The sequence below is a fragment of the Physeter macrocephalus genome, chromosome 9 (genome assembly GCF_002837175.3).
Source record: "Physeter macrocephalus isolate SW-GA chromosome 9, ASM283717v5, whole genome shotgun sequence".
Lineage (NCBI taxonomy): Eukaryota > Metazoa > Chordata > Mammalia > Artiodactyla > Physeteridae > Physeter > Physeter macrocephalus.
This window is the reverse complement of record NC_041222.1, coordinates 48,484,945-48,512,343: the sequence shown is the minus strand read 5'-3', so window position 1 is coordinate 48,512,343 and position 27,399 is coordinate 48,484,945. Positions and strand designations below refer to the sequence as shown.

Sequence of the window (27,399 nt, the reverse complement as noted above, 5' to 3'; positions counted from 1 at the left end):
AGAGACAGACAGATACAATCACATTGTATGCATACCTGGTTGTCACTCAAGCTATTGAAACATAATATATTCTTCATTCTTGGGCACATAGAACTGTGCTTTCCTCACCACTTAAAATTAGGTATGGCCATGTGACTTACTTTGGCCTATAAAACACAAGGGGAAGTGACTTGTGTCATTTCTGGGAGAGACTTTAAAGAGCCAGCACTTGGTACACAATGCTCTGCTTTTATCCTCTACCACAGGGACTTAGCCTATGCTGACTTACACAGTACAGCTGTCCCTTGGTGTGTGCAGGGGATTGTTTTCAGGACCCACCATGCATACCAAAATCCGCTGATGCTCCAGTCCCACAGTCAGTCCTCTTTATCTGTGGTTCTGCGTTCACAGATTCTACCAACCATGCATCATGTTGTACTATGTGTGTTTACTAAAAAAAAAAAAACGTGCATAAGCAGAGCTGCACAGTTCAAACCCATGTTGTTCAAGGGTCAACTGTATACCACATCAAATAACTGAGAGTTGTTAGACTGTGGTCCAGTAAAACCCAACAAATTAATAGTTTGTGATTATTATTCATGAGTGATTTTATTTAACTATGTAGTCTGAGGAGCAGGAAGAAAAAAGAATGAAGAAAAATGAACACAGCTTAAGAGACTGTGGGATACCACCATACATACCATCATAAATATAATGGAAGTCCCAAAGGCAAGGAGGCAGGAAGAATATTTGAAGAAATAATGGTTGAAAATGTCCCACATCTAATAGAAACATGAATCTAACCATCCAAGAAGCTTAGCAAACTCCTAAGAAGGATAAATTCAAAAAGATCCATACCAAGATACATCGTATTCAAACTACTGAAAGACAAAGAGAACCTTGAAAGCAACAAGAGAAGTGACTCATATACAAGGGATCCTCAATAACATTAGCAGCCAATTTCTCATCAGAAACCATGGAGGACAAGGGCAGTGGGATGACAATGCAAATGCTGGAAGACATAAAAAAGTTAACTAAGAATTCTTTAACTAGAAAAACTATCGTTCAAAAATAAAGGAGAAATTAAGAGATTTTCAGATAAACAAAAGTTGAGGGATTTTGTCACAAGCAGATCTGAACTACAAGAAACACTAAAGGGAGTCCTTCAGGCTGAAATGAGAGAACACTAAACAGTAATCCAGACCCATATGAAAAAAATAAAGAACACCAGTAAAAGTAACTACATAGGTGAATATAAAGCCAGCAATACTGTATTTTTGATTTGGAAATCCACCTTTTTAACTATATGATTTAAAAGACTAATGAATGAAAAGATAATTCTAAATCTACATTATGGGCACACAATGTATAATGATGTAATGTGTGACAATAAGAACATAAAAAGGGAAGGATAAAGATGTAGAGGAATATAGTTTCATTACTGAAACCAAGTTGTTATTAATTCAATCTAGGTTGTTGTAAGTGTAAGATGCTACCCAAAATAACCAATAAAGAAACCTGAAATATACAGAGAAAAGGAAATGAAAAAGGAATCAAAATTAAACACAAAAGGAGACAGTAATGAAGGAACTGAGGAACAAAAAAGATACGACACACACAGAACAAATAGCAAAATGGCAGAAGTTCCTTATAAGCAATTATTATAAATGTAAATGGATTAAACACTTCAATTAAAAGATACATTGTCAGAATAGATTAAAAAAACATGATTCCATTTCTAAGTTTTCTATAAGAAACTCAGTTTAGATCAAAACAAACAAATAAGTTGAAAGTGAAAGGATGAAAAAAGATACTCCATGCAAATTGTATAACTAAGAGCTTAGTGGTTACAGTAATATTTGACAAAATACTTTAAATCAAAAATTGTTACAAGAGATAAAGGACATTATATATTTATGAAAGTGTCAATCCAGCAAGAAGATATAACAATTATAAACAGATAACACATGTAACAACAGAGCCCCAAAACACATGAAGCAAATACTGAAGCAACTGAAGGGAGAAATAGTTCTAAAGTAACGAATAGACACTAGTTCTAAAGTAATGACTGGACAATACCCCACTTTCGATAATGCACAGAACAACTAGACAGAAGATTAGTAAGGAAACAGAGAATCTGAACATTATAAACCACCCAGACCTAAGATGTATACCAAACTCTACCCAGTAACAACAGAATACACATTCTTTCGCAAATGTACATGAAACATTCTCTAGGATAGAACATGTTAGGCCACCAAAATGCCTCAATAATTTTAAAAAGATTGAAATTATCTTCTCTGACCACAATGAAACGAAACTAGATAGCAATAACAGAAGGAAAACTAGAAAATTCACAAATATGTGGAAATTAAACACCACCTCTGAGACAGCCAATAGGTCAAAGAAAAGACCAAAAGTAAAATTAGAAAATACTTTGAGACTAATGAAAATGAAAACACAACACCACAGGAGGCAGTGAATGCAATGATCAGAGGAAAATTTACAGCTAAAATGCTTGCACCAAAAAAGAAGAAAAATCTCAAATCCATAACCTAACTTTACACTTTAAAAGGATCTAGAAAAAGAGCAAACAACTCAAAACTAGCAGAAGGAAGGATATAATGAAGACTGGAGCAGATATGAACAAAAATAGAGAATGGGAAAACAATAGAGAAAATCAAGCAAAGCAAAGGTAGCTCTTTGAAAACATCAACAAAATGAAAAAACCTAAGGAAAAAAGAAAGGAGGACTCAACTCACTAAAATCAGAAATGTAAGAGGGGACATTACTACTGACCTTAGAGAAATAAATGGATTATAAGAGAATCCATATATTTAGTGAACTTGAATTTCCTTCTTTCCAGAACACATACAAATTGTCTTAAATATCCAGTGGAAGCAGATTATGTTTAATAATTCAAAAGGCAACCTAGACAACAAGTGCAACTTACTAAGAACGTACTAACTCACTGTTCTCATTTTATAGATGCACAAAAACATATAAAGTAACTGAACAAGCAGCTTTTCCAAAGTTATTGCCTATAAAAAGTAGAACCCAGACTGAAACCCATGTGGCTCAAATTTCAAATGCCATTCTCTTCTCCACATCTCTAAACTGCTATATATTTATCAGAGGTAGTAATATTAAGTCCAATATCATAAGAAAGTAGGGAAAATGAAATTAAGCCAGTTTAAGAGTTTTGTTTTACTGATATATCTTTAATGAATTAAAAGCAGTTTCAGGCTTCCCTGGTGGCGCAGTGGTTGGGAGTCTGCCTGCTGATGCAGGGGACGCGGGATCATGCCCCGGTCCGGGAAGATCCCACGTGCCACGGAGCAGCTGGGCCCGTGAGCCATGGCTGCTGGGGCTGCGCATCTAGAGCCTGTGCTCCGCAAGGGGAGAGGCCACAACGGTGAGAGGCCCGCGTACTGGAAAAAAAAAAAAAAAAAAAAAAAAAAAGCAGTTTCCAGGCTTCCCTAGTGGTGCCAGTGGTTAAGAATCCACCTGCCAACACAGGGGGCACGGGTTCAAGCCCTGGTCCGGGAAGATCCCATATGCCGCAGAGCAACTAAGCCTGTGCACCACAACTACTGAGCCTGCGCTCTAGAGCCCGAGAGCCACGACTACTGAGCCCACATGCCACAACTACTGAAGGTCGCATGCCTAGAGCCCATGCTCCGCAACAAGAGAAAACACCACAATGAGAAGCCTGCGCACTGCAACAAAGAGTAGCCCCCGCTCGCCGTAACTAGAGAAAGCCACGCACAGCAATGAAGACCCAACACAGCCAAAAATAAAAATAAATTTATTTTTTAAAAAAAGCAAAGTTTCGGGCTTCCCTGGTGGCGCAGTGGTTGCGCGTCCGCCTGCAGATGCAGGGGAACCGGGTTCGCGCCCCGGTCTGGGAGGATCCCACATGCCGCGGAGCAGTTGGGCTCGTGAGCCATGGCCGCTGAGCCTGCGCGTCCGGAGCCTGTGCTCCGCAACGGGAGAGGCCACAACAGAGGGAGGCCCGCATACCACAAAAAAAAAAAGAGCAAAGTTTCCTAGCTTTCCATTCTAATGAATGCAATGCATTCATGTCAATGAACGGCCCCCAAAGGGCAATGAAAAATGAAATGAGGGGTAGGTCAACTACTAGTCAAACTTCCCATAGCCTTGAGGAGGGAGTAGTTTCCCACTAAATTGATAAAAATAAAAAGCAAACTACAGTACTCAAAAATGTATCATAAAAATTACAAAGAAGTCTTAAAAGAGAAAAAATTGCCTTTAATATATATGTCGAGTATGCTTTGGAGGGCTAAACAAGATGATACAGAAAACTGTCACTATGCAATTAAATTCAACAGGCATAGATTTCAACAAAGTCTAGTATGCAGGAAATCTCAAATACTTTAAGTGCCAGCTAAAGAAAACAATAACATAGCAGATAATCTGATGGATTTGGTGGTGCTGGGGGTGGGGCAGGCAGCGCACAACACAGGGACATGGGATAGGAATTTCAGAAGTATAGCTAACTATACAGTGTTTTTCCTAGCAACATAACTTACCCTAAGGCCTATCTTTCCTTCCAAGTATAGCTCAAATCTCCTTATCTACAAACCTTTCCCTGACAACTCAAGCACTCTCCCCTGAAATGCTATTACCACCTTTAGGGATGTGCATTCACTTGGCATTTGCCATTGCATATTGCCATTAATCTTAAATATGTCTCTCTTCTTTAGCATCTTATACCTTTTCAGCAACAGAATAGCTAGTGCCTTACAAATGATAGTAAAGCATACAGTAAGTGTTTGATGATGATGAAAAAAAATCTCATTGCAGATTTTCACCATTTTTTTTCCAGTTTCTTGAGGAGTAATTGACATAGAACACTGTATGAGTTTAAGGTGCACAACAAAATGATTTGCAATATGTATACCCTGTAAAATGATTACCACAATAAGATTAGTTAACATCCAACACCTCACAGTTACCATTTTTTTCCCCTTGTGATAAGAACTTTCAAGATCTACTCTCTTACAACTCAGGATATCACATTTTAAAATGATTCTGGAATGTATTAGTCTTGATCCAGGAAGTTCTGGCAATCCTAGGTGAATTCTGGACCAAAAGGCTTTGGTTCTCCAACCATAGTTCTGGAAAGGCTCAGGATGGTCTCTTTCATCAAACTCCGTACCTCCTGTTTCATCATTTTCAGTCAACCTAATTGTTTACCAGAGTATCAGTAATGAAAGTATTTGGGCATGAAATAAAATGATGATATTTTGAATGTGCTAAAACATACTCAGTGAAAAAAGACGGAAAATTGTTCAAGCTGACTGATGGACACATAGGTGGTCATCAGTCACATTATTATTATACTAACAGAAAACTGGTGCCAAATTAGTCCTCCAGAAACAAACAAACAAAAAACTGGGCAAAATATATAAAACAACCATATTCAGACACTGCATAACAGGCAGCACAGGACTATAATCCTGAGTGAAGGGAGACAAACAAGGTTTTCTGATAGAAGTCACTTTCTAGACTACCATGTACAGTGGGAAGACACAAGCATAATATGGCAGTCTTGTTAAGCTGAGGAGAAAAGATCAAAGTTCAGGGAAGCAGAAGTAGCTATTTGTGGAACGGAGTACAAGAGAGGTGAGAGATACAGAGAAAGAGCTCTAGAAACCTATAGGGATTCCCCTGAAGTCTTGCTGAATACTAAGCTATTGCATATATATGGTGAAACCCCACAAGGTCAGCCAAAGAATAACTACCAGTTTTAAGCTGTACTGTTCATATAGGGCTGAGAGACATTCCAGTTCTGACCACATAAAAGAGACCTCATTAAAGACCCAGGACATTAGCAGAGAGCTCAGGAGAGCTAAGCTAGTCTACAGTAAAGGTTGAATCTACCCTAAAAATACATAAACAAGCTTCAAAAGGATCAAGAAGCTCTCCAACTTAACTGCCATCCAAAACAAACCTCAACATTCTTTAAAGCAAAAGAATGAAAATCAGACACTTGATATCTAATACAGTGCCCATGATTCAACCTAAAATCACTAGACATGTGATATGCCCCAGCAACCCAACTCTTAGGTATTTATTTACTCAAAAGATATAAAGCTAACTGGAGAGTGAAATGAGACTGGAATCTGAAAAAGCAGACAAGGTTCACAATTTCACTTTTTTTTATATGTCTCTCATTATTTGTGTGCTTTTTAATACAATTTTTAAAGGCTACACTCTATTTACAGTTGTTACAAAATATTGGATACATCCCCTGTATTGTACAATACATCCTTGCAGCCTATCTTACACACAATAGTTTGTATCTACTACTCTCTCACCCCTGTATTGCCACTCCCCTCAATGGTAACCACTAGCTTGTTCTCTGTATCTGTGAGTCTACCTCTCTTTTGTTATATTCACTCGTTTGTTATATTTTTCAGATTCCACATAGAAGTGATATACAGTATTTGTCTTTCTCTATCTGGCTTATTTCACTTAGCATAATGCCCTCCAAGTCCATCCATGGTGCTGCAAATGGCAAAATTTCATTTCTTTTTATGGTTGACTAGTATTCCATTGTATATATATATATATATATATATATACACCACTTCTTCTCTATCCATTCATCTGTTGACAGACACTTAGGTTGCTTCCATATCTTGACAGTTGCAAATAATGCTGCTAGGAACACTGGGTGCATGTATCTTTTCAAATTAGTGTTTTTAGTTTTTTTTTGACATATACCCAGGAGAATTGCTAAGTCATATGGTAGTTCTATTGTCACTGTGGAAAACCATATTTTTGGTCTTTTGACTAAAAATATGGTTTTCCACAGTGACTGCACTGATTTACAGTCACACCAACAGTGCACGAGACTTCCCTTTTCTCCATATCCTTGACGAGACTTGTTATTCATATTCTTTTTTATGATGGCCATTCTGACAGGCATGAGGTGATATCTCATTGTGGTTCTGATTTGCATTTCCCTGATAATTAGCAATGTTGAGCCTCTTTACATGTGCCTGTTGACCATCTGCATTTCCTCTTCGGAAAAATGTCTATTCGGATCTTCTGCCCATTTTTTAACTGGGTTGTTTGTTTTTTTGATGTTCAGTTATATGAGCTGTTAATGTATGTTGAATATTAATCCCTTATCGGTCATGTTGTTTGCAAATATTTTCTCCCATTCAGTAGGTTGTCTTTTTGTTTTGTCAATGGTTTCCCTTGCTGTGCAGAAAGCTTTTATTTTTTTTTAACATCTTTATTGAAGTATAATTGCTTTACAATGGTGTGTTAGTTTCTGCTTTATAACAAAGTGAATCAGATATACATAATATCCCCATATCTCCTTCCTCTTGCATCTCCCTCCCACCCTCCCTATCCCACCCGTCTAGGTGGTCACAAAGCACTGAGCTGATCTCCCTGTGCTATGTGGCTGCTTCCCACTAGCTATCTATTTTACATTTGGCGGATCCAAAAAAATATTGCTGTGATTTACGTCAGAGTGTTCTGCCTACGTTTTCCTCTAGGAGTTTTACAGTATACAGTCTTACATTTAGGTCTTTGATCCATTTTGAGCTTATTTTTGCATATGGTGTTGGAGAATGTTCTGATTTCATTCAACATGTAGCTGTCCAGCTTACCCAGCACCACTTACTGAAGAGAATGTCTTTTCTCCATTGTATTTTCTTGCCTCCTTTGTCAGATTAATTGAGTATAAGTGTGTGGATTTCTGGGCTCTCTATCCTGTTCCATTGATCTATGTGTCTGTTTTTGTGCCAGTACCATACTGTTTTGATTACTGTAGCTTTGTAGTATAGTCTGAAGACAGGGAATGTGATTCTTCCAGCTTTGTTCTTCTTTCTCTAGATTGTTTTAGCTATTCGGAGTCTTCTGCATTTCCATACAAATTTTAAAATTATTTGTTCTACTTTTGTGGAAAATGCCATTGGTATTCTGATAGGGATTGAACTGAATCTGTAGATTGCCTTAGGTAGTATGGTCATTTTAACAATATTGATTATTCCAATCCAAGAACATGGTATATCTTTCCATGTGAGTCATCTTCGATTTCTTTCATCAGTATCTTACAGTTTTCTGAGTACAGGTCTTTTGCCTCCTTGGGTAGGTTTATTCCTAGGTATATTATTCATTTTTATGTGATGGTAAATCAGATTGTTTCCTTAATTTCTCTGATAGTTCATTGTTAGCATATAGAAATGCAACAGATTTCTGTATATTACTTTTCTGTCCTGCAACCTTACCAAACTCACTGATGAGCTCTGGTAGTCTTCTGATGGCATCTTTAGGATTTTCTACATATAGTATCACATCACCTGCCAACAGTGACAGCTTTACTTCTTTTCCAATTTGGATTCCTTTTATTTCTTTTTCTTCTCTGACTGACATGGCTAGGACTTCCAATACTATGTTGAATAAAAGTGGCAATTGTGGGCACCCTTGTCTTGTTCCTGGTCTTAGAGGAAATGCTTTCAGCTTTTTCACTGGTGAGGATGATATTAGCTGTTGGTTTGTAATATAGGTCCCAAATCAATAAAATCAGGAATGAAAAAGGAGAAGTTACAACCAACACCACAGAAATACAAAGGATAATAAGAGACTACTATAAACAACTATATGGCAATAAAATGGACAACCTAGAAAAAATGGCCAAATTCTTAGAAAGGTGTAATCACCCAAGACTGAACCAAGAATAAATAGAAAATATGAACAGACCAATCACCAGTACTGAAACTGAATCAGTAATTTAAAAACTCCCAAAAAATGAAATTCCAGGACCAGATGGCTTCACAGGTGAATTCTACCAAACATTTAGAGAAGAGTTAACACCTATCCTTCTGAAACTATTCCAAAAAATTGCAGAGGAAGGAACACTTCCAAACTCACTCTATGAGGCCACCATCACCCTGATACCAAAACCAGACAAAGATATCACACAAAAGGAAAATTACAGGCCAATATCACTGATGAACACAGATGCAAAAATCCTCAACAAAACACTAGCAAACCAACAATACATTAGAAGGATCATACAACATGATCAAGTGGGATTTATTCCACAGATGCAAGGATTTTTCAATATCCACAAATCAATCAATGTGATACATCACATTAACAAACTGAAGAATAAAAACCACAGATCATGTCAATAGATGCAGAAAAAGCTTTTGATAAAATTCAACATCCATTTATAATAAAAACTCTCCAGAAAGCAGGCACAGCAGGAACATACCTCAACATAGTACTTGTTTGTTTTTATAAGAATAAATTCATGGACTACCAGTGTAAATTTTTTTAAAGTGCCATAGGATTATACATGAGGGATCAGCTATTTCTTGGGTACAAAGGAAGATAGGAGAGTTGAGGTCAAAAGCTTTATAAATACTTGACCTGAGCTTGAAAACCAAGTGAGATAGCTTTCTTACATAAAAAAGACAGTGGTGAAGGCATACCAAGTAAAGCAAATAGCAAATGAACAGAATTAAAATACACAGGAAGTGTGGGTTCAGTGTGCTAGAGATAGGGGAAAAGTAGGTTCTAAATGCCAAGCCAGATCTCTTGGACTTTATTTTGTGGGGACTGGACAGCAACAGAAGTTTATGAGATAAGGAATTAATACCCTAAATATATAGAGAACTCCTAAAACTCAACAGCAAAAAACCAAAACAACCTGATTCAAAAAGGGGCAGAGGACTCAAAACAGACATTTCTCCAATGATACACAATCGGCCAATAAGCACATTAGAAGAGTACCTAACATCACTAATCATTAGGGAAGTGCAAATCAAAAACTAAAGTGAGATACCACCTCACACCTACAAGTTACTATAAAAATAAATATATAACAATAAGTGTTGGCAAAAATGTAGAGAAATTAGAGTCCTTGTGCACTAAGTACAGAAAATGGCACAGCCCTTGAGGATAATAGTATGGCAGTTCCTCAAAAAATTAAAAATAGAATTACCATAAGATACAGAAATTCTACTTTGGGGTATATACCCAAAGGAACTGAAATCAGGGTCTCAAAGAGACATTTGAATACCCATGTTCACTGCAGCATTATTCACAATAGAATGTGGTATATACATACAGTGGAATATTATTCAACCTTTAAAAGGAAGGAAAGTCTAACATATGCTACAAAATGAATGAAACTTGAGGACATTATGCTAAGTGAAATAAGTCAGTCACAAAAGATAAGTATCGTATGGTTTCACTTATATGAAGTACAGTTAAACCTTGAACAACCTGGGGGTTAGGGATGCAGACCCCCATGCACTCGAAAATCTGTGTATAACTTTACAGTTGGCCCTCCATATATGTGGCTCTGCATCCTTGTATTCAACCAACCAAGAATCCTGCAGTACATATTTACTGAAAAAAATCCATGTATAAGTGGACCTGCACAGTTCAAACCTGTGTTGTTAAAGGGCCAACTATATAACTATACTTTAAAACAGTTACGATGATAAATGTTACATTATGTATATTTTACCACAATAAAAAAATTAGAAATAAAAAAATTTACTGATATGATCTTTCTGAAATAATATTCCAGGAAGTACTGATGTATAATGCTAGCATTTTTGTATCTTTAGATCCAGGTGTTAATTATTTAGAACAAAGTTAATCCAGACTTTAGAAAAAAGTTTCTGAGACAAGAATCACATCATCAAGTCTCTGTTTTGAAGAATAAATCTGGTTATCAGTGCAAAGAATGGATTTCAGTATGGAAGAGAAAGAGACTAGAGGACAAGAAATGAGTTAGTAAACAAGCTTTTCAATAGGCAAGGAGAGGCCATGAACACCCCTAATATGACAAGTGAGAGTAAAATACATACTAGCAAATTTTAGAGGCACTAGAGAGTTGTAATCAATCAATACAACTTGATTACCAAACAAAGAAGAGAAATGAAGAAATAAAGATTCCAAGGTTTTCAACATCACACACTGTATAAAAGATCATGGTAATGGCAATAAATTTTAGAAAAGCAATAACATGTTTGGCTTGGTAGAGAGGAAATGAGTTAGGTTTAGACATGATGAGTTTGAGGCTGCCTAGAGACATCTAAATAGATTTGTTCCAGAAAGGTGGGCCAGAAGCTTAAGAAAGTGGTACTATATTACAAAAACGTCTGAACCTCATCCACATACACTGGATAATTAAAGCCAGTAAGAGCACGTAGAATACAAGAGAATGCAGAACAAAATCCTAGGGAACAGTAAAGCATTATTTTAGGTACTATAGAGTAATTTAAGGTGTTGATTTAAACCTAATGACATCTTCATGAAGTGGATATTAACTCCATTCTTCAGATTTGTAAAATAAAACTCAAAAAAAGTAAGCAACATGATTAATCCTGAAGGCTAAGAAAAGCCACTGAAAAACCGAAGAAAAATGGCAAGTTAATTTTATGTTAGAAAAATTCACTTAGGGGAAAACCACAAAAGATGAATTAATATGATATTACAATAATCCAGGAGAAAAATGACAAAACCCAAACTAAAGTAGTGTTGCTGAGAATTAGGAAGAAGGGAAAGACATGAGGGATACAAGGTAGAATATACTGGACTTGATATAGACTGGCTATTGGAGTTATTAAGTGGTAAGAATAAATAAGCTCAAATGACGGTGCCATTTACAAAAAAAGAGAATAAACTGTAGGCTTTCCCAGGATTAGGTTATTTAAAAAGCAGAATGTAATTTTTCTTTTTATACTTAATAAAAATTTCTCCCTTCTGACTTTTTCACGTTAAGTTATTAGATAAGACCTAGGATTTATTCACAGTAATTTCTTATTAACTTTCTTACCTTCTAAATCTCACCAATCCAGAATGCTCCGGCCATGGGTGTATGTTTTGTTTCCTCATCTCATTGAGAACTTTTAAAACATCTTCTTCTCAGTAAAGACCCTGACCACTCTATTTCAAGTTGTTTCCCCACTTCCCATTCCCTTTCCCGGCTTTATTTTTCTCCATAGAAGGTATCACCTAATTTGTAATGTATTTTACTTATTTATCACCATCCATTAGAAGAATGCAGGCTGTATGAGTAGAGCTTCTTGTTGTTGTTGTTTTTCTTCTTTTTCCTTTTTCCTCTGCTGCATCCCAGTATCTAAAACAGTCCTGGAGCCTGACAAAATTTAATACTTAAATGAACGGATGGATGACAACAATTTTTCAGAAGAGTTTTCTGAAAGAGGTAGTACTACTCTTTATCACCAGGCTTTTTATATCATTTTTCTTAAAAAAAAAAAAAAAAAAAAAAAAAAGCTTTTTATTTACATTATCACAAAATCAGACAGCTTTGAGTCTGATAAGAACAATGCATAGGGCTCTTTGAATCAGGCAGATCTTTTAACAATTCTGTGTTTCTTTGAATTCAGGTGCCAGTCTTAGAAGTGTGGCCAACAGGGGAGTGGTTTTCACTGTCTGGAATTTATAGAATAACATTGCTAATTAATCTTATTAGTAAATGCTCATGAAATTATAATGTAAGCTAATGGATACATAAAAGACGCAAAGTTGAACAGCTAAAGGTTACACATGTACTGTTACAGAATACATATATATTGAAATCAAACTACACATGCAACGTTTTGAGAAGATCAAAGGGAATCAAAAATGTCAGGATAACTAACATACCTTGTCAAGTTCAAAAACTGAACTCAGACCAAGATATATTGTTAGAAATAACTTGCTAAATCTACAGAAGCTTAAGGGGGAAAAAGCAGTTAAAGTTTATTCTCCAGAAAACTAACACTAAAAACTTACTAGCAAAAAGAAAAAAGCAAATGTTGAGGGGAATCTTTCACATCTGTAAGTACTTCAAACCTTTTATTCTCTTTGATGTAACTGAGTAAATGTTTATATCCCCTTCCTTGCAGGTTTCTCCTACAAGAAGCTTTATTTTATTGAAGTATAATTGACTTACAATGTTATGCTAGTTTCAGGTGTACAGCAAAGTGATTCAGTTGTATATGTAATATATATGTGTATATATATAATATCATATATATGTTCTTTTTCACATTTTTTTCTCTTATAGGTTATTACAACATATTGAGTAGAGTTCCCAAGAAGCAGGATTTTTGAAAAGGCAAGTTGTGTTGAAGTTAGAAATTGCTAACCTCAACTAATTATTCTCTTCTTGCTTCCCACCTAGCACTAATTCATAACAGATGGTAAAAATATTGGCCTTGGGGAGGGACTGGGACGTCTGAATTTTGATAGTTGTTTTGGAGTGATTTTTTTCAGTGAAGAAGATAGTATCTTCATCTTTAATGGTTGATAATTAAATATACTGAATTTTAGTACAGTAACTTTTCTTTTTAAAAGAACACTAACCTCAATAAGGCTGGTCTCAATAAGGTGGAAAGATAGAAAGAATAAGGAGAAAAAAATCTCTGCTCTCAAATTAGTATACACAATGATGAAATGTTTGCTGAAATTATTTTCATTATGAAATTAAATATGATTTGCAGTTTCAAGATCTACCAAACTCATATTTAAACATAAACACATGAACATATTCTAAAGCTTAACACAAATTATTTCTGATTTAACCCTGGCAGAGTTTCCTTCATTAATTTCACTGTAAGTTACAAGACATGAAAGAAAAAGCCATCAAGAAGACCTTCAAGGGATAAGTCCATCCACTGGCCTGTGTAACCAATAGGAAGGAATATTTTAATATAGAATGGAATTTATAAAGATGCAAAGGATGAAAGAAATGGAAAATTCATTAATCAAAGAATAAATGACTTAAATGACCTTTGAGGCATAAAGAGTCATTTAATATAAGACTGTAACCATTGCTGAAGCCTGACTCCCATCATCAACAGGAAGGATGCTGGAAACAACACTATGTGGAAACTCTGAAAGATTATGGGGGCATCTGACCTGTTCTAAGATGAAGCACTATGGGAAAAGAGGCCGTCTGAGGTTAAGATGCTGTCATATAATACAAACAAGTTGAGATACTATAGAAAAACTCATGGGAGGAACTTATAAGATTTAGCGAAGAGAAGCAAGAGACAATAGCGTTTCTAAAACTGAGAAGATGATGACTAACCACTGACCTCAATTATGCTGTCTCTATTCTTCAGGACTACTATAAACCACTCCAGAACACTTATCCCATTTTTGGTTCCCTAACTCCCCAAATAAAACCCAAAGTAGTAGATGGCTAGATGGACACACAGGGTTGAAGCAGTGTAGTATTGGTGGTTAATTTAAATACACAGATTTTGAAGCTACAACACTTATGTTTAGATCCTGACTGTGTCACTTACTAGTGTATGACTACAGGTGAGTTACTTAGCCGTCCCTGTGCTGCGGTTTCTATAGTTACTGTACATAACTACCTCATCAGGTTGCTACAGGGATTAAGTTAGTTTGAAAAAGTGCTTAGAACAGTGTCTTGAATTGCATAAGTGTTTACAACGGCACAAATGATGATGATACACTCTCAAAACTAAATTTTTTTAATTTTTAGAAATTTTTATACAATTTTTAAAAGTTACTTTCCATTTACAGTTATTACAAATATTGGCTATATTCCATATTGTATAATACATCCTTGAGCTTATCTTACACCCAATAAAACTAAACTTTTTTAAAAACTCTCCTCAAATCAGGTTTTAAAAACCTAAACTCACATAACCCTCCAAGCAACTGAAGAAGAAAATATTTTTATTCCCATTTTATAAACAAGTTCTACAGAAAAACTAAGAAACTTACTAGACTAAAAAACTGAACTAGAAAGTACTCTAGCAAACAAATGCATAATAGGCTGATTCTAATCTGCTCTGCGAAACTGTTTCCATATAAGAGATTTTGTTTGATTTTATGTAGCAGTTACTAGAAGTTAAACTCTGAAAAAAGTATATTATCAAGTTAAAAGCAAAAAATATATATAATATATACAATTTATGTAATATGTAAAAACACTTTATATATATAATCACTTAAAACATTAGAAATAAAGTAAAAATTTGATGAGGGAAAAATATATTAATAATAATAGCAGCTGTCCATTATTAATTTTTGCACAAGCTAGGCACTTATCTAAACATTTAATATGCATGGTCTCATTTAACCTTATAAAATAATTACTACTGTTATCTCATTCTACAGATTAGGAAACTGAGGTTTTTAGAGGTATTAACTTGATAGGAGACATACAGCTGAAAAGCAGCAGAACTGACATTCAATTCCAGGTCTGACACCAAAGCCTATATCCCCCTTTAATTTCTATTTATGCTGCTCTAAGGCAATACACATTTTATTGAGCCCACATATTGAAACTCAAACTCTTCAACACAGTGGAAGAACATCCAAGTTTAAAAACAAAACAATAATGCTCTTTACTTAGTTCTTTAGCTTAACATATACAGTCAAACACAGCATAGCTCATGCACTGTTGGGACTACTACTTAGTTAAGCAGCGTCCCCTGGAGTCTTAGAATTAAAAGGTAAGAAACTTTTTAAAACCTCTGGAAAACAAAAAGTGAGTCTCAAAATACTATTCCAAAACACTCTAAATATATGTAATTCATGTTGGCAAATGGAAGAAAATTGTATTTTTCACTGTTTCAAGAGATGTTATTTCCCTCCCCTGCCCACCTATAATAGTATAAAAAATAATCAAGTTAAGTACAGGTGATTCTGTTTATTGCTTTTTATTTACAGGAGAGTGTCTAAATTGAGAATTAAAATGGAGATAGTTCCTGTCATGAGATTGCTTTTACCTATTTATCTTCTGAAATCTTTCAGAGTATGTCTAAATTGAGAATTAAAATGGATGATATTTCCTCTTATGAGATTGCTTTTACCTATTTATCTTTTGAAATCTTTGTTTCTTAGCAATTTATATGACCCCTTCATATAAAAAATAGTAATCCTTGGTCTTATTTACTGCAAAATTTTCCCCCAGTTTGTTATCTACCCTTTTAATGTTGGTCTTTTTTTTTTCTGTTAATTTTCAGAAATTTAAACTTTCATATAATGTAATCTATTTCCCTTTAATTACTTATATAACTAATAACCTCTGTCTTCTATCATCTAGAAATGTGATAAATAATTCATTTACATTTTCATCCAGTTTTAATGGCTTGATCATTTTTTAAAAAGGTGAAATACTTGAAAATTACATGTTCTTTTATTTCAAAAGGTCTTTCAATAAAATGTTCTCTTATTTCAAAAGTAAGGCAAATAACAAAAAAGGAAAAAAAACATACAGAACAACAAAGATTAAAGATCAAAAGTCCAAGTTTCCTCAAATTCTAATCAAGAGGTAACCCACTGTTTGGGGTACATATTTTTTCTATGCATATACTAAAATGTACAGGAAAAAGTACATATAGCTTACTGACACTTCACCTCTTCCCCTCATGATCTTAGCTCATACATCCCCAATAAAGACTAAAGGATGCTAGATCTGGAGTATTTTAATAGTAATTCTGAATGTCCAAGAAGGGAGATAGTACATCCATCCAAGATTTTCAGACTTATTTAATTATAGAATTCTTTATTCAAGTGACAGCAGTTCAAAGACCTGGTAATCTTTAAAACAAGTGTTTTGGAAATGCTGGCTTAGCACTTCAGACAACCCCAAACTGTAATGTTTTGTGAATACAAAGTATGCAAATCAAATATTTAAAAAATGAAAGACAACAAACTTACTTGGGATACACTGGTTCATAAAGGTACTTGTCCCCTCTTGTAGATGTTATATGAAAAAACAAGATGTAGCCATTTGCCGTCTGAAAGATAAATTTTATTTACCATGAATTAAAGGGTAAGGCTATGACTGTAATCTTAATTTTATATATTCTTACTTTGAAAACACTTCAAGAATCCTCTTTTGAAGAGCTATAGCTTAATTATGCAAATAAAAAATCACTTTGTTTCAATATAATCCATCTTGCTTAAAGTAACTCATGAAAGGGATTTAGATTTCAAAATATTTCATAGGTAATTGAAATCAATAGTTCATAACATGCTGTAGACATTAATATTCTAAAATAACTTTATTATTCAATAATAGATGATTATTTCACAAAATATACAGAACGTTTTAAACTCTGGAATAATACGGCAAATAATTTTTCTGAGTTTTTAAAGCAATTATGTCACCAAATAGTAATAGTATGATGAATTCTTGACTCTACTCAAAGTTTATATAGTGTAACTTCAGAATAACATATTTTATACATTTCAAAATCAATCAATTAGCCTCTAATTTACTACAAAATATACCAAGACAGAAGAAAAAACAGAGCAAACCTCCAACTTAAAAAATTTGAACATCAGCTAATTTTTCTAAGTTAATAAAAAGTTTTAAAAATATAAACTGTATTAAGTGAAGTAAGTCAGAAAGAGAAAGACAAATACCATATGATATCACTTATATATGGAATCTAAAATATGACACAAACGAACTTAACTACAAAACAGAAACAGACTCACAGACATAGAAAACAGACTTGTGGTTGCCGGGGGATGGGGGGGTGGGGGGGATGGATTGGGAGTTTGGGATTAGCAGATGCAAACATGTTATGCATAGAATGGATGAACAACAAGGTCCTACTGTATAGTACAGGGAAATATAGTCAATATCCTGTGATAAACCATAATGGAAAAGAATATTAAAAAACATATATATATATAACAATCACTTTTCTGTACAGCAGAAATTAACACACTGTAAATCAACTATATTTCAATTAAAAAATATATATAAATTATATTAAAACAAACAGTGCCATCATATGATCATGGCACATATCTGACTTGTAAAGCTCAAACAACCATTTTACATTTCTATAAATACAGAAAATACAATATTTAGCTTTTTCTAAACAAACATTTTCAGGCATTAACAGAGTGAAGTGGCAATGTTTTACCCAAACTTCTTTATATTCACAATGAATTCTTATCATTTTAGAGGCAGGAGGGCTTTTACCCAAAGTAGAACTAAAGAAACTGAAAAAATTATTCAAAGTTTCAAATTTCTTTCCAGTACTGGTTTTCTGTTTTTCACATAAAGGAATGCCAGAGGAAATACTCAATTTCTTCAGCAAAGCCAGGTGTTTTGTTTCTAAGCTATAAACTTTAATATTTTAATGTATTCCAAAACCCTAATTCAACATATTGGGATACAAAAGAAAAAAGGTTAAAATCCTTCAGAAAAGATCATCATTCTAATTCTTCATGTTCAATTTTTTATTCTTCTAATGTGAAAACTACGGGATCAAAAAGAAAATGGATTCAAATAAAACCATATTGAAAGTTTCAGACATCATGACCCCTATATAGATTAGTGACTGTTTAAAATGTGTTAACTCTACTGTTCAGGGGCTAGAAAAGTAAAATAATACGGTCTAGTACTTAGATGAATAACATACAACCACTGTCTGAATATCAGTCACTCAAGGTCAAAAGTTCAACATTTCAGAATATCAAATGCTAATAATATACTCAGAATTTTAACAAGTGCTTAGAAGACTATAATGCCAGAAAAAACACAGCATCACTTTGTACCAGCATTTAGAAATTTTATATAGACAGTATACTAGATCAAATTACAAATAATGGCTTGATTTACTATTTTGGTATTCTGTATCAATCATCTTTACCAAGTTTCTATGGCTTTGCATGTATACTAAATGCTATTTATTTCCAGATCTCAATGACACTCATCAGTGATAATTTCATGAACAGTCCTGCCTTTGAACAACTTTAAAAGTTTTGGTAGTAAAAAAATGATCATCCTTAAAAAGTAGCATCTTTGTGTATCTATACCAAAACTGTTTTTATACAGTGTTATGATGGCCCTTCTCTTCCTATCCCCAAAAGACTGCAAAAAAGTATATAACTATTGCTTAATCTGTGGGCAACAAGACCAATACCTTCTTTGAGTATACACACACAAATACAAGCACACACCCCAAAACTAACTTTTCTAAGTTAATGAAAAGACAAAATAAAGAACTTCGAAGTTCTCTTTCCTGTTATCATCCCTATCAACAATATTTTTTTCTTTCTCCAAGGTATATTACTGGATTATGTGCCTTTAATTACAGAGGCCCAACAATCTGTAGGCAACTTATATGACAAGTCTTTATGTCCCTTTCTTTTGTATACCCATGAATTAGGGCCATAAGGTCATAAGGATAAAGGTATTGAGAGGATAAAAGAAAATCACTACTTAGAGGATGGAAGAGACAGACTTGTCTCTACTAATGCTACTTAGAAGAAAAAGAACTAGAAACAATAATTGAAAAGGATATTAATAATGCAACAAATTATCAGTCAGAGAGGTATGAATATTAAAGTTTGACATCATTTATTTCAACTGCAAATCTAGTAACAGAGCTTTTAAAAAACCATGCAAACTACCTCACCTAATTCCACATTTTAAAAAGAAGAGATTGAATTCTACAGGTGGTGGTGGTAGTTGATATGGTTATTATTATTATTATTATTATTATTATTATTAACTGCCTGTTTCTATTCTGCTTTGTTTGGGCATTTGGGAAGTTTTCACTTGCCACCCCAAATTAAATGTATTTTTAAGTTATTTTATGATTGATGCATGACATATATATTACAAATAGTAAATTTCTGTAAACAGGAGTAATTTAAATCTAACCGTGCCACGAGACAAATCAACTGCTATATATAACTAATGCTTAACCTGTAGGCAGCATCCCAATACTTTCCTCTACCAACCCAAATACTTTTTTGTACATGAATTCACCAGATACTTTAGAATTCCAAGTCATAGTGCATTTCTTCCTCAGCATATACCATTTTTACCATAAAGAATAGGACAGATTTATGCATCTGGCTCCAATGACTTGAATAATGGCATCACAGAGATTTCTATAATAAATTAAGAGATAAGGATTTGATGATTTAGAGATGTATCTTCTATCCCAATATACTGTCATATCAGGTTTCAAATAAGGCTGATAACAGACTAGCATTTTTTAATTCTTTACACTGGTTTATAAATGATGTTCTCTGTTTTTAGCTTTATTTTTTTTGTTATACATGTTCAAGTATATAAAATTACTTACCCCAAAGCATACCACTAACATAATGATCTAACACTTTTGTATACTCTTTCAGACTTTGTACATTCATACCTATGAATATATTTAAATGAAAAATAACAAAAACGGTTATAAATAACATATTCTCTCAAAGATAGGTGAAGAATATCTTCTGATACAAATAGTCATCAAAAATTATTATATTATTACTAGTTCTATCACACTGTTTTATATCAGAATACTTAAAAAAAAAAAAAAAAGGCTTCTGCTTCCAACCAAGATGGATTAAGCTGAAGTCAATTTGTGCTCCCATCTGAAACAAACAACCAAAAACCAAACAAAATATACAAAACAATGGTTTTTCAAAACACTGACAAGCAATGAAGGCTAGTGATCCCTGACAGATGGAAAACAACTGAGTTGAGTTCTATGATTGTTCCAGCTTACTCTCGAGAGTTTCCAGGTCACAGCACTGAGAAGGGGAATGGAGACAGAGCCTGGCAGACTCCCTGAGTTGAGAAGATGATGTTGAGAATCCAGGAACAACAAGGCACTATCAAAATTTATATGACAGAGTACCAGAGACAAGAGAGCTGCATGGAGAAAGAATCAAAGAGCACCAATAAGCATATGCATGTGAGAACACTACCAAGGCAGAAGAGAAACCAAAAGGATTAGTAAAGGGAACAATGCATGGTGCTCCAAAAGTCCTGAAAACAGTCCCTGTCCCACCAGCAAGACTGAGGAAACTCATAATGCACAGGGCATTGATTAGAATGCTCAGGAAGGTAGTCCTCAGGTATGGCTGTGGTAAATTGACTTTTTAAACAAGAATAACAGCAATGTATGTTGGGGTCTTACCATATATAAAAATAAAACGTGTAATATATGTTCCTTCACCCCAACAGAATTAAACTAGACATTGATGACAGATTTCTGGAGAACTCTCAAATATTTTGAAACTAAATAATATGCTTGTAAATAATTCATGAATAAAAGAAGAAATCAAGACAGAAATTTAGAAAAATACAGGATACTAAAATTTGTGGGGTGTTATTACAGCAGTACTTAAGGGAAATTTTATAGCTTCAAATATTAGAAAAAAAGAAAAATGCCAAATCAGTGACCTTGGGTTCTACTTTAAACGAGAAACAGATAAGCAAATGAAACCCAAAGTAAACAAATTAAAATAAAAAATAGAGGAAATAATACAGATCAGCATGGAAATCAGTCAAGTAGAAAACAAAAATAAAATCAATGAAACTAAAATCTGGTTTTGTTTTTTTTTTTTAAAGATCATTAAAATCGATATACTTCTAGTCATACTGTCCAGGAAAAAAAGAAAGAGAATAACCACTATCATAAATGAGAAAGGTGACATCAGTACATATTCTACAGATATTAAAAGAACAACAAGGGAGTACTGTGAATAACTTTATGACAGTAAATTTCCAGCTTGGATGAAATGGACGGGTTCCTTGAAAGACACAAACTATCAAAACTTACTGAAAAGAAAGAGGTACCCTACACAGGCTTATATCTACTAAAAAAATTGAAATTTCAATTAAAATCCTTTCCACAAAACAGAACAAAACTCTAGGCCCAGATGCTATCACTGGTGAATTCTACCAAATACTTAGAAAAGAGATATTAATTCAACACAAACTCTTCTAGAAAACCAACAAAGGGGGAACACTTTTGATCACATTTTATGAGGCCAGCATTACCCTCATACTAAAAGAAGACAAAGACATTATGAGGAAAAGAAACTACAAGCCAATATCCCTTATTAACACAGATGAAAAATTTATAAACAGTTTTAGCAAATTAAATCTAACAATGTATTAATACATCATAAGTAAATGGGGTTTATCTCGGAATGCAGGGTTGGTTTAACATTCAAGAATCTATAAATGTAATTTACCATATTAACAAACTAAAAAAGAAAAATAGTATGATAGTCTCAATAAATGCAGGAAAGACATTAGACAAAATCCAATATAACATTCCTAATTAAAAATTTTCAGCAAATTAATGAGAGGGTGAACTTCCACAACTTGATAAAGGGGATTTACAAAATACCTATAACATGATTCTTCTTCTTTTTTTTAATATTTATTTATTTATTTATCTTTGGCTGCACTGGGTCTCTGTTGCTGTGCACGGGCTTTCTCTAGTTGCGGCAAGTGGGGGCTACTCTTCGTTGCAGTGTGCAGGCTTCTCATTGCGGTGGCTTCTCTTGCTGAGGAGCACGGGCTCTAGGCACGCGGGCTTCAGTAGTTGTGGCACACAGGCTCAGTCGCTGTAGCTTGTGGGCTCCAGAGCGCAGGCTCAGTAGTTGTGGCGCACGGGCTTAGCTGCTCTGCAGCATGTGCGATCTTCCCGGGCCAGGGCTCGAACCCGTGCTCCCTGCATTGGCAGGTGGATTCTTAACCACTGCGCCACCAGAAAAGCCCCTATAACATGATTTTTAATAGTAAAAGACTAAATGCTTTCCTCCTATTCAAAAAAAAGGATCCAGATTGGAAAGGAAAAAAGTAAAACTGTTTTTTGACGTCACTGTCTATAGAGAAAATCTGGCGGAATCTACAAAAACAGTACTAGAATAACTGAGTTTAGCATGGTTGCAAGATACAAGATCAATAGAAAAATCAACTGCATTTCTATATACAATCAGTAAACAATCAGAAAATTAAAATACTGTTTTCAAAAACATCAAAAAATATAAAATACTTTGGGATAAACCTGGCAAAAGATGTGAAATACTTTTACGCTGATAACAAAACACTGACAAAGTTAAAAATATTTAAATAAAGGAAGAGATACATGTTGTTTATAGGTCAGAAGATTCAATACTGCTAAGACGACAACTCCCTGCAAATGGATCCACATATCCAATGCAATGCCAGTCAAAATCTCAGCAGGTATTTTCACAGAAACTGACAAGCTGATGCTAAAATTCATACAGAAACAAAAGGTCCTAAAACACTGAAAACAACTTTGAAAACGAAGAACAAAGTTGAAAAAGTAACACACTGTGATTTCAAAAATTATTACAAAGCTAGAGTAATCAAAAGTAATACTGTATTAACACAGACAAATACATCATGGAACTGAAAAGAGAACACAGACAAAACCCCACATACATGTGGACAACAGATTTTTGACACAGATGCAAAAGAAATGCAGTATAGAAAGGATAACCTTTCAACAAACGGTGCTGGAACAACTGAATATCAATATGCAAACAATTAACTTAGATCCATATCCTGCACCATATATAAAAATTAACTCAACATATATCAGAGACCTAAATATAAAACCTAAATCATAAGACTTCTAGAAGAAAGCATAGGAAGAAAATAAGAGCCATTAAAAAATAAACTAATGAACCAGACATCATCAAAATTAAGTACTTCACGCAATCAAAAAATAGTGTTAAGAGAATGAAAAGACAAGTAACATACTAGGAGAAATTCTTCGTAAAGCATATGTGTAATAAAGGACTTGAATCCAAAATACACTAAGAACTCTAGAAACTCAACAATAAGAAAGCAAAGAACCCAATAAATAAAATGGGCGAATGATCTGAAAAGACACTTTACCACAGAAAACACACATGGCAAATAAACAAATGAAATGATGTTCAACATCATTAGTTATTAGAGAAATATAAATTAAAACTATAATGGGATACCACTACACAACCATTAGAATAGCTAAAATTAAAAAGGCACACCTTAAGTTGGCAAAGAGGAATGAGAACTCTTGTACCCTGCTGGTAGGAATGTAAAATGGTACAACTACTTTGTAAAAAGTTTAGCGTGTCCTTAAAAAGTTAAACATAAGGGACATACCTTACGATCTAGCTGTTCCATTCACGGCTATCTACCCAAGAGAAAAGGAAATATACGTCCATATAAAGATTTGTACATGAATGTTCATAGCACTTTTATTTAAAATAGCCCCAAACTATAAACAACTCAAATGCCCATCAACAGATAAATGGATAAACCAACTGTTATATCCAATAAGATACTCAGCATGAACTACCAATCCATGACAACATGTATGAATCTCAAAATAATTATGCTGAGTAAAAGAAATTAGAAAAATGTCATAGCACATATTATATTATTCCATTTATTTAAAACTCTAGTAATCTGTAGTAATAGAAAGCAAATCAATAATTGGTTTTAGAGGGAGGTGAATCATGGCAGAACAGAGGAATTACAAAAGGGTACAAGGGAACCTGTGATGGATCTGTTCACTATCTTGACTGTAGTTATGGTTTCAAAATTTATCTAATTGTACATTTCAAACATGTGCAGTTTATTGTATATCAACTGTACTTCAATAATGCTATTTAGAAAAGAGGAATGGAAGTGATGGTTCAACTTAGAAACTTCTGCTTCTTGAAAGCTTCTACCATCACAAGAAAGACCTTATCTAGCCTACTGGAAAATAAGAGGTCACAAAGAAAACCAAAGCAGACAGCTACAGTCAACTACCAGGTATATAACTAAGGGGCCATCCAGCATCAGTGGAGATGTCAAATGACTGTAGCCACATCAGTACCAGAGGTGAGATCAGGAGAACCATTTGACCAAACCCAGAGCAAATCACAGAATGAAAGTATAAACAAATGGCTGTTTTGAGCCACCATTTTGAAGATAATGGTTCAATAGATGTTAAGTGTGAAAAATAAGAACCCTAACAAAAATAGTATAATTTAAGGAAGTATAATTAGTATAATTTAAGGAAGTATAAATAGTATAATTTAAAGACACCAAGTTATGGAGACAAGAACAAAATTCAAAGAGATCCAGGAGAATAGAGTAATCACTTCCAAAACAGTGTCTGGTCACACCAAGATGGGAAAAAAAGAAAAAAAAAAAAGAAAAGGGAGATGAATGGGTACTATTTAGAACACTGTACTCCTCTACAATTTGCTGTATTCCACTCTCTTATAATACTTTGCTTTCAGCTGTTATTTGGTGACTCAATACATTAACATGCTGGGAAGGGGAAAAAAATCACAACGAAACAACAGGAATTCTAAATTAAACTGATGTCTTTCCCTTATTCATAAATAAGTTATATTCTAATTCATGTCACAGTAACTCATGTTGTGGCAAAGCAATCTACATTTCCATTTAGCTGGGTGTGAAAGAGAATATTAAGAGTAGCAATGAGAAATAGAGTTGGAATGGCACGTTGAGGCCAGATCACAAGATGCCCTGAATACTAGGCTAAGAAGTTTGGAACACATTTTGAATGCAATGGGAAGCCACCAAAAGGTTTAAAGTAAGAATAATATAAGTGGGACTTCCCTGGTGGTCCAGTGGCTAAGACTCCATGCTCCCAGTGCATGGGGCCCGGGTTCGATCCCTGGTCAGGGAACTAGATTCCACATGCCGCAACTAAGAGTTCGCATGCCACAACTAAAGATCCCACACGACACAACAAAGATCCCATACGCGGCAACAAAGATCCCGCATGCTGCGACTAAGACCTGGCGCAGCCAAATTAATTAATTAATTAATTTTAAAAATAGATAAATAAAAAATAAAGTTTTCCAGGAACCTGGAAAGATTTGAGTAGAAGCGCCCAAAAGGTTCAAATCCTTGCTTGTTTTCCTAAGTGAGATTCCACATGCCGCAACTAAGAGTTCGCATGCCTCAACTAAAGACCCTGCATGCTGCAACTAAAGATCCCACATGCTGCAACAAAGATCCCATGTGCCGCAACTAAGACCCGGCACAGCCAAATAAATAAATAAATATTAAAAAAATAATATAAGAGCTGTGATTCAGAAATAGCTGTGCATAATTTAGATGCATTTCAAGTAGACAAAAAAAGGAACTGAAAGTTTTGAGTTCTAGGCAATCTACAAAAGATACTAAAGGCCTGTGCTAAGGCAATGACAATGAGAATAAAGAGAAGAGGATGGCAGTAAACTAGAGACAGGACTTAGCAAAATACTGGTGATTGGATGGGAACACAGAATCAAGGGACTCCAGGTTTTTTCCTATTATAAGCAAAGCCTCAATAAAAATACTTACGCATATGCCTAAATACACTGGTGCTACTATTTGCCAGATAGAGTCCTAGAAATGAGATAGTACTTCAAATTCATTTTAATGTTCCTTGCACATGGATATACATCAATCGTCTAAAACTGAGGAAAACTGTAAGGATATTTATGGTCTGGTAACATGTCTACAAAAATGATAATGATATTCTACTTCTGATGCTCAGAGAATACACACTCCCAAAAGCTATGGGCCAATTCTTAAAATGGTAAAGAATTTTCTTTCTCACACCCCATTAAAAAACAGTGTCAGTGAGATTTCTTTCTAAGGTACAAGCTGATAAGGAGGTGACTGTGGTTCTGTTGATGATACAGTAATAGAATTTTTAATATAACTGACATGTCAGAGCATACAATGACTATACTTGGGGATCAGGAGGAAGGCCATAAGAAAATGAAATGGGGATGACTGTTTTGGCTTTGACTTAATGTGCAGAAAGAGAGTGATGCTGTATTGCTCTACAGGTCATACAACTGTATATCCTTCTCACACAGTCTATCAATGATTTTTTTTGTAGAAGCAAATTTCAAAGTGTCTCCTAGATTCAGCTTTATTCCATAATAGCTAGTAAGATTAAACAACCATGCTAACAGAGAAAGGCAGCAAGGCAAAATTATTAAGACTTTCAAATTCTAGAACCAGCCTTCATGGGTTAGAATTCCATTATCAGTGATGTGATCTTAGGTACATAGTATTTATGTAATCTGGGGCAGGTGCTTTAACCTGTCTACCATAGTTAGCTTTACTATATGGTGGAAGCAATAAAATTACCTACCTTTAGAGGAGTGTTATGAAGAATAAATTAATTTTAATACACATAAAGCACTTACAATAGTGCCTAGCACACAGCAGACACCAAAAAAGTTAACTACCATAATAGTAACTCTGAATCTTTAAGGAAGTAGCTAATTCATAATCAATATATTTCACGTAAGAGGCTAAGAAAATGTTAAGCTGTGTTTTGCCACTCCTTGAGGTTCTGGGCCAATACCTGGAATTTCACAGTTCCCTAAGTAAGCTTAAAAAGCAGAGCCCTGGGGGCTTCCCTGGTGGTGCAGTGGTTGCGCGTCCGCCTGCCGATTCAGGGGAACCGGGTTCGCGCCCCGGTCTGGGAGGATCCCACATGCTGCGGAGCGGATGGGCCCGTGAGCCATGGCCGCTGAGCCTGCGCGTCCGGAGCCTGTGCTCCGCAACGGGAGAGGCCACAACAAAGGGAGGCCCGCATACCACAA

At 34.7% G+C, this 27,399-nt stretch overlaps 1 protein-coding gene across 8 annotated transcripts in view; it reads right to left on the bottom strand.

Annotated features, from left to right (window-relative positions):
• Window positions 1-27,399, bottom strand: part of RIC1 (RIC1 homolog, RAB6A GEF complex partner 1) — a 174,437-nt gene that overhangs the window by 91,117 nt on the left and 55,921 nt on the right. For 7 of the 8 annotated variants that reach the window (XR_008618234.1, XR_003681261.2, XR_003681263.2 and 4 more), the window contains exon 3: window positions 16,696-16,775. Coding sequence is in view for 3 of the 8 variants with exons in the window: in XM_007108079.4 (XP_007108141.1) it covers window positions 16,696-16,775 (80 nt within the window). In the remaining 5 variants the exon portion in view is untranslated. Of the gene's footprint in view, window positions 1-327; window positions 347-16,695; window positions 16,776-27,399 lie in introns of those variants that run through there. The other variant, XM_028493962.1, reaches the window with a different exon arrangement.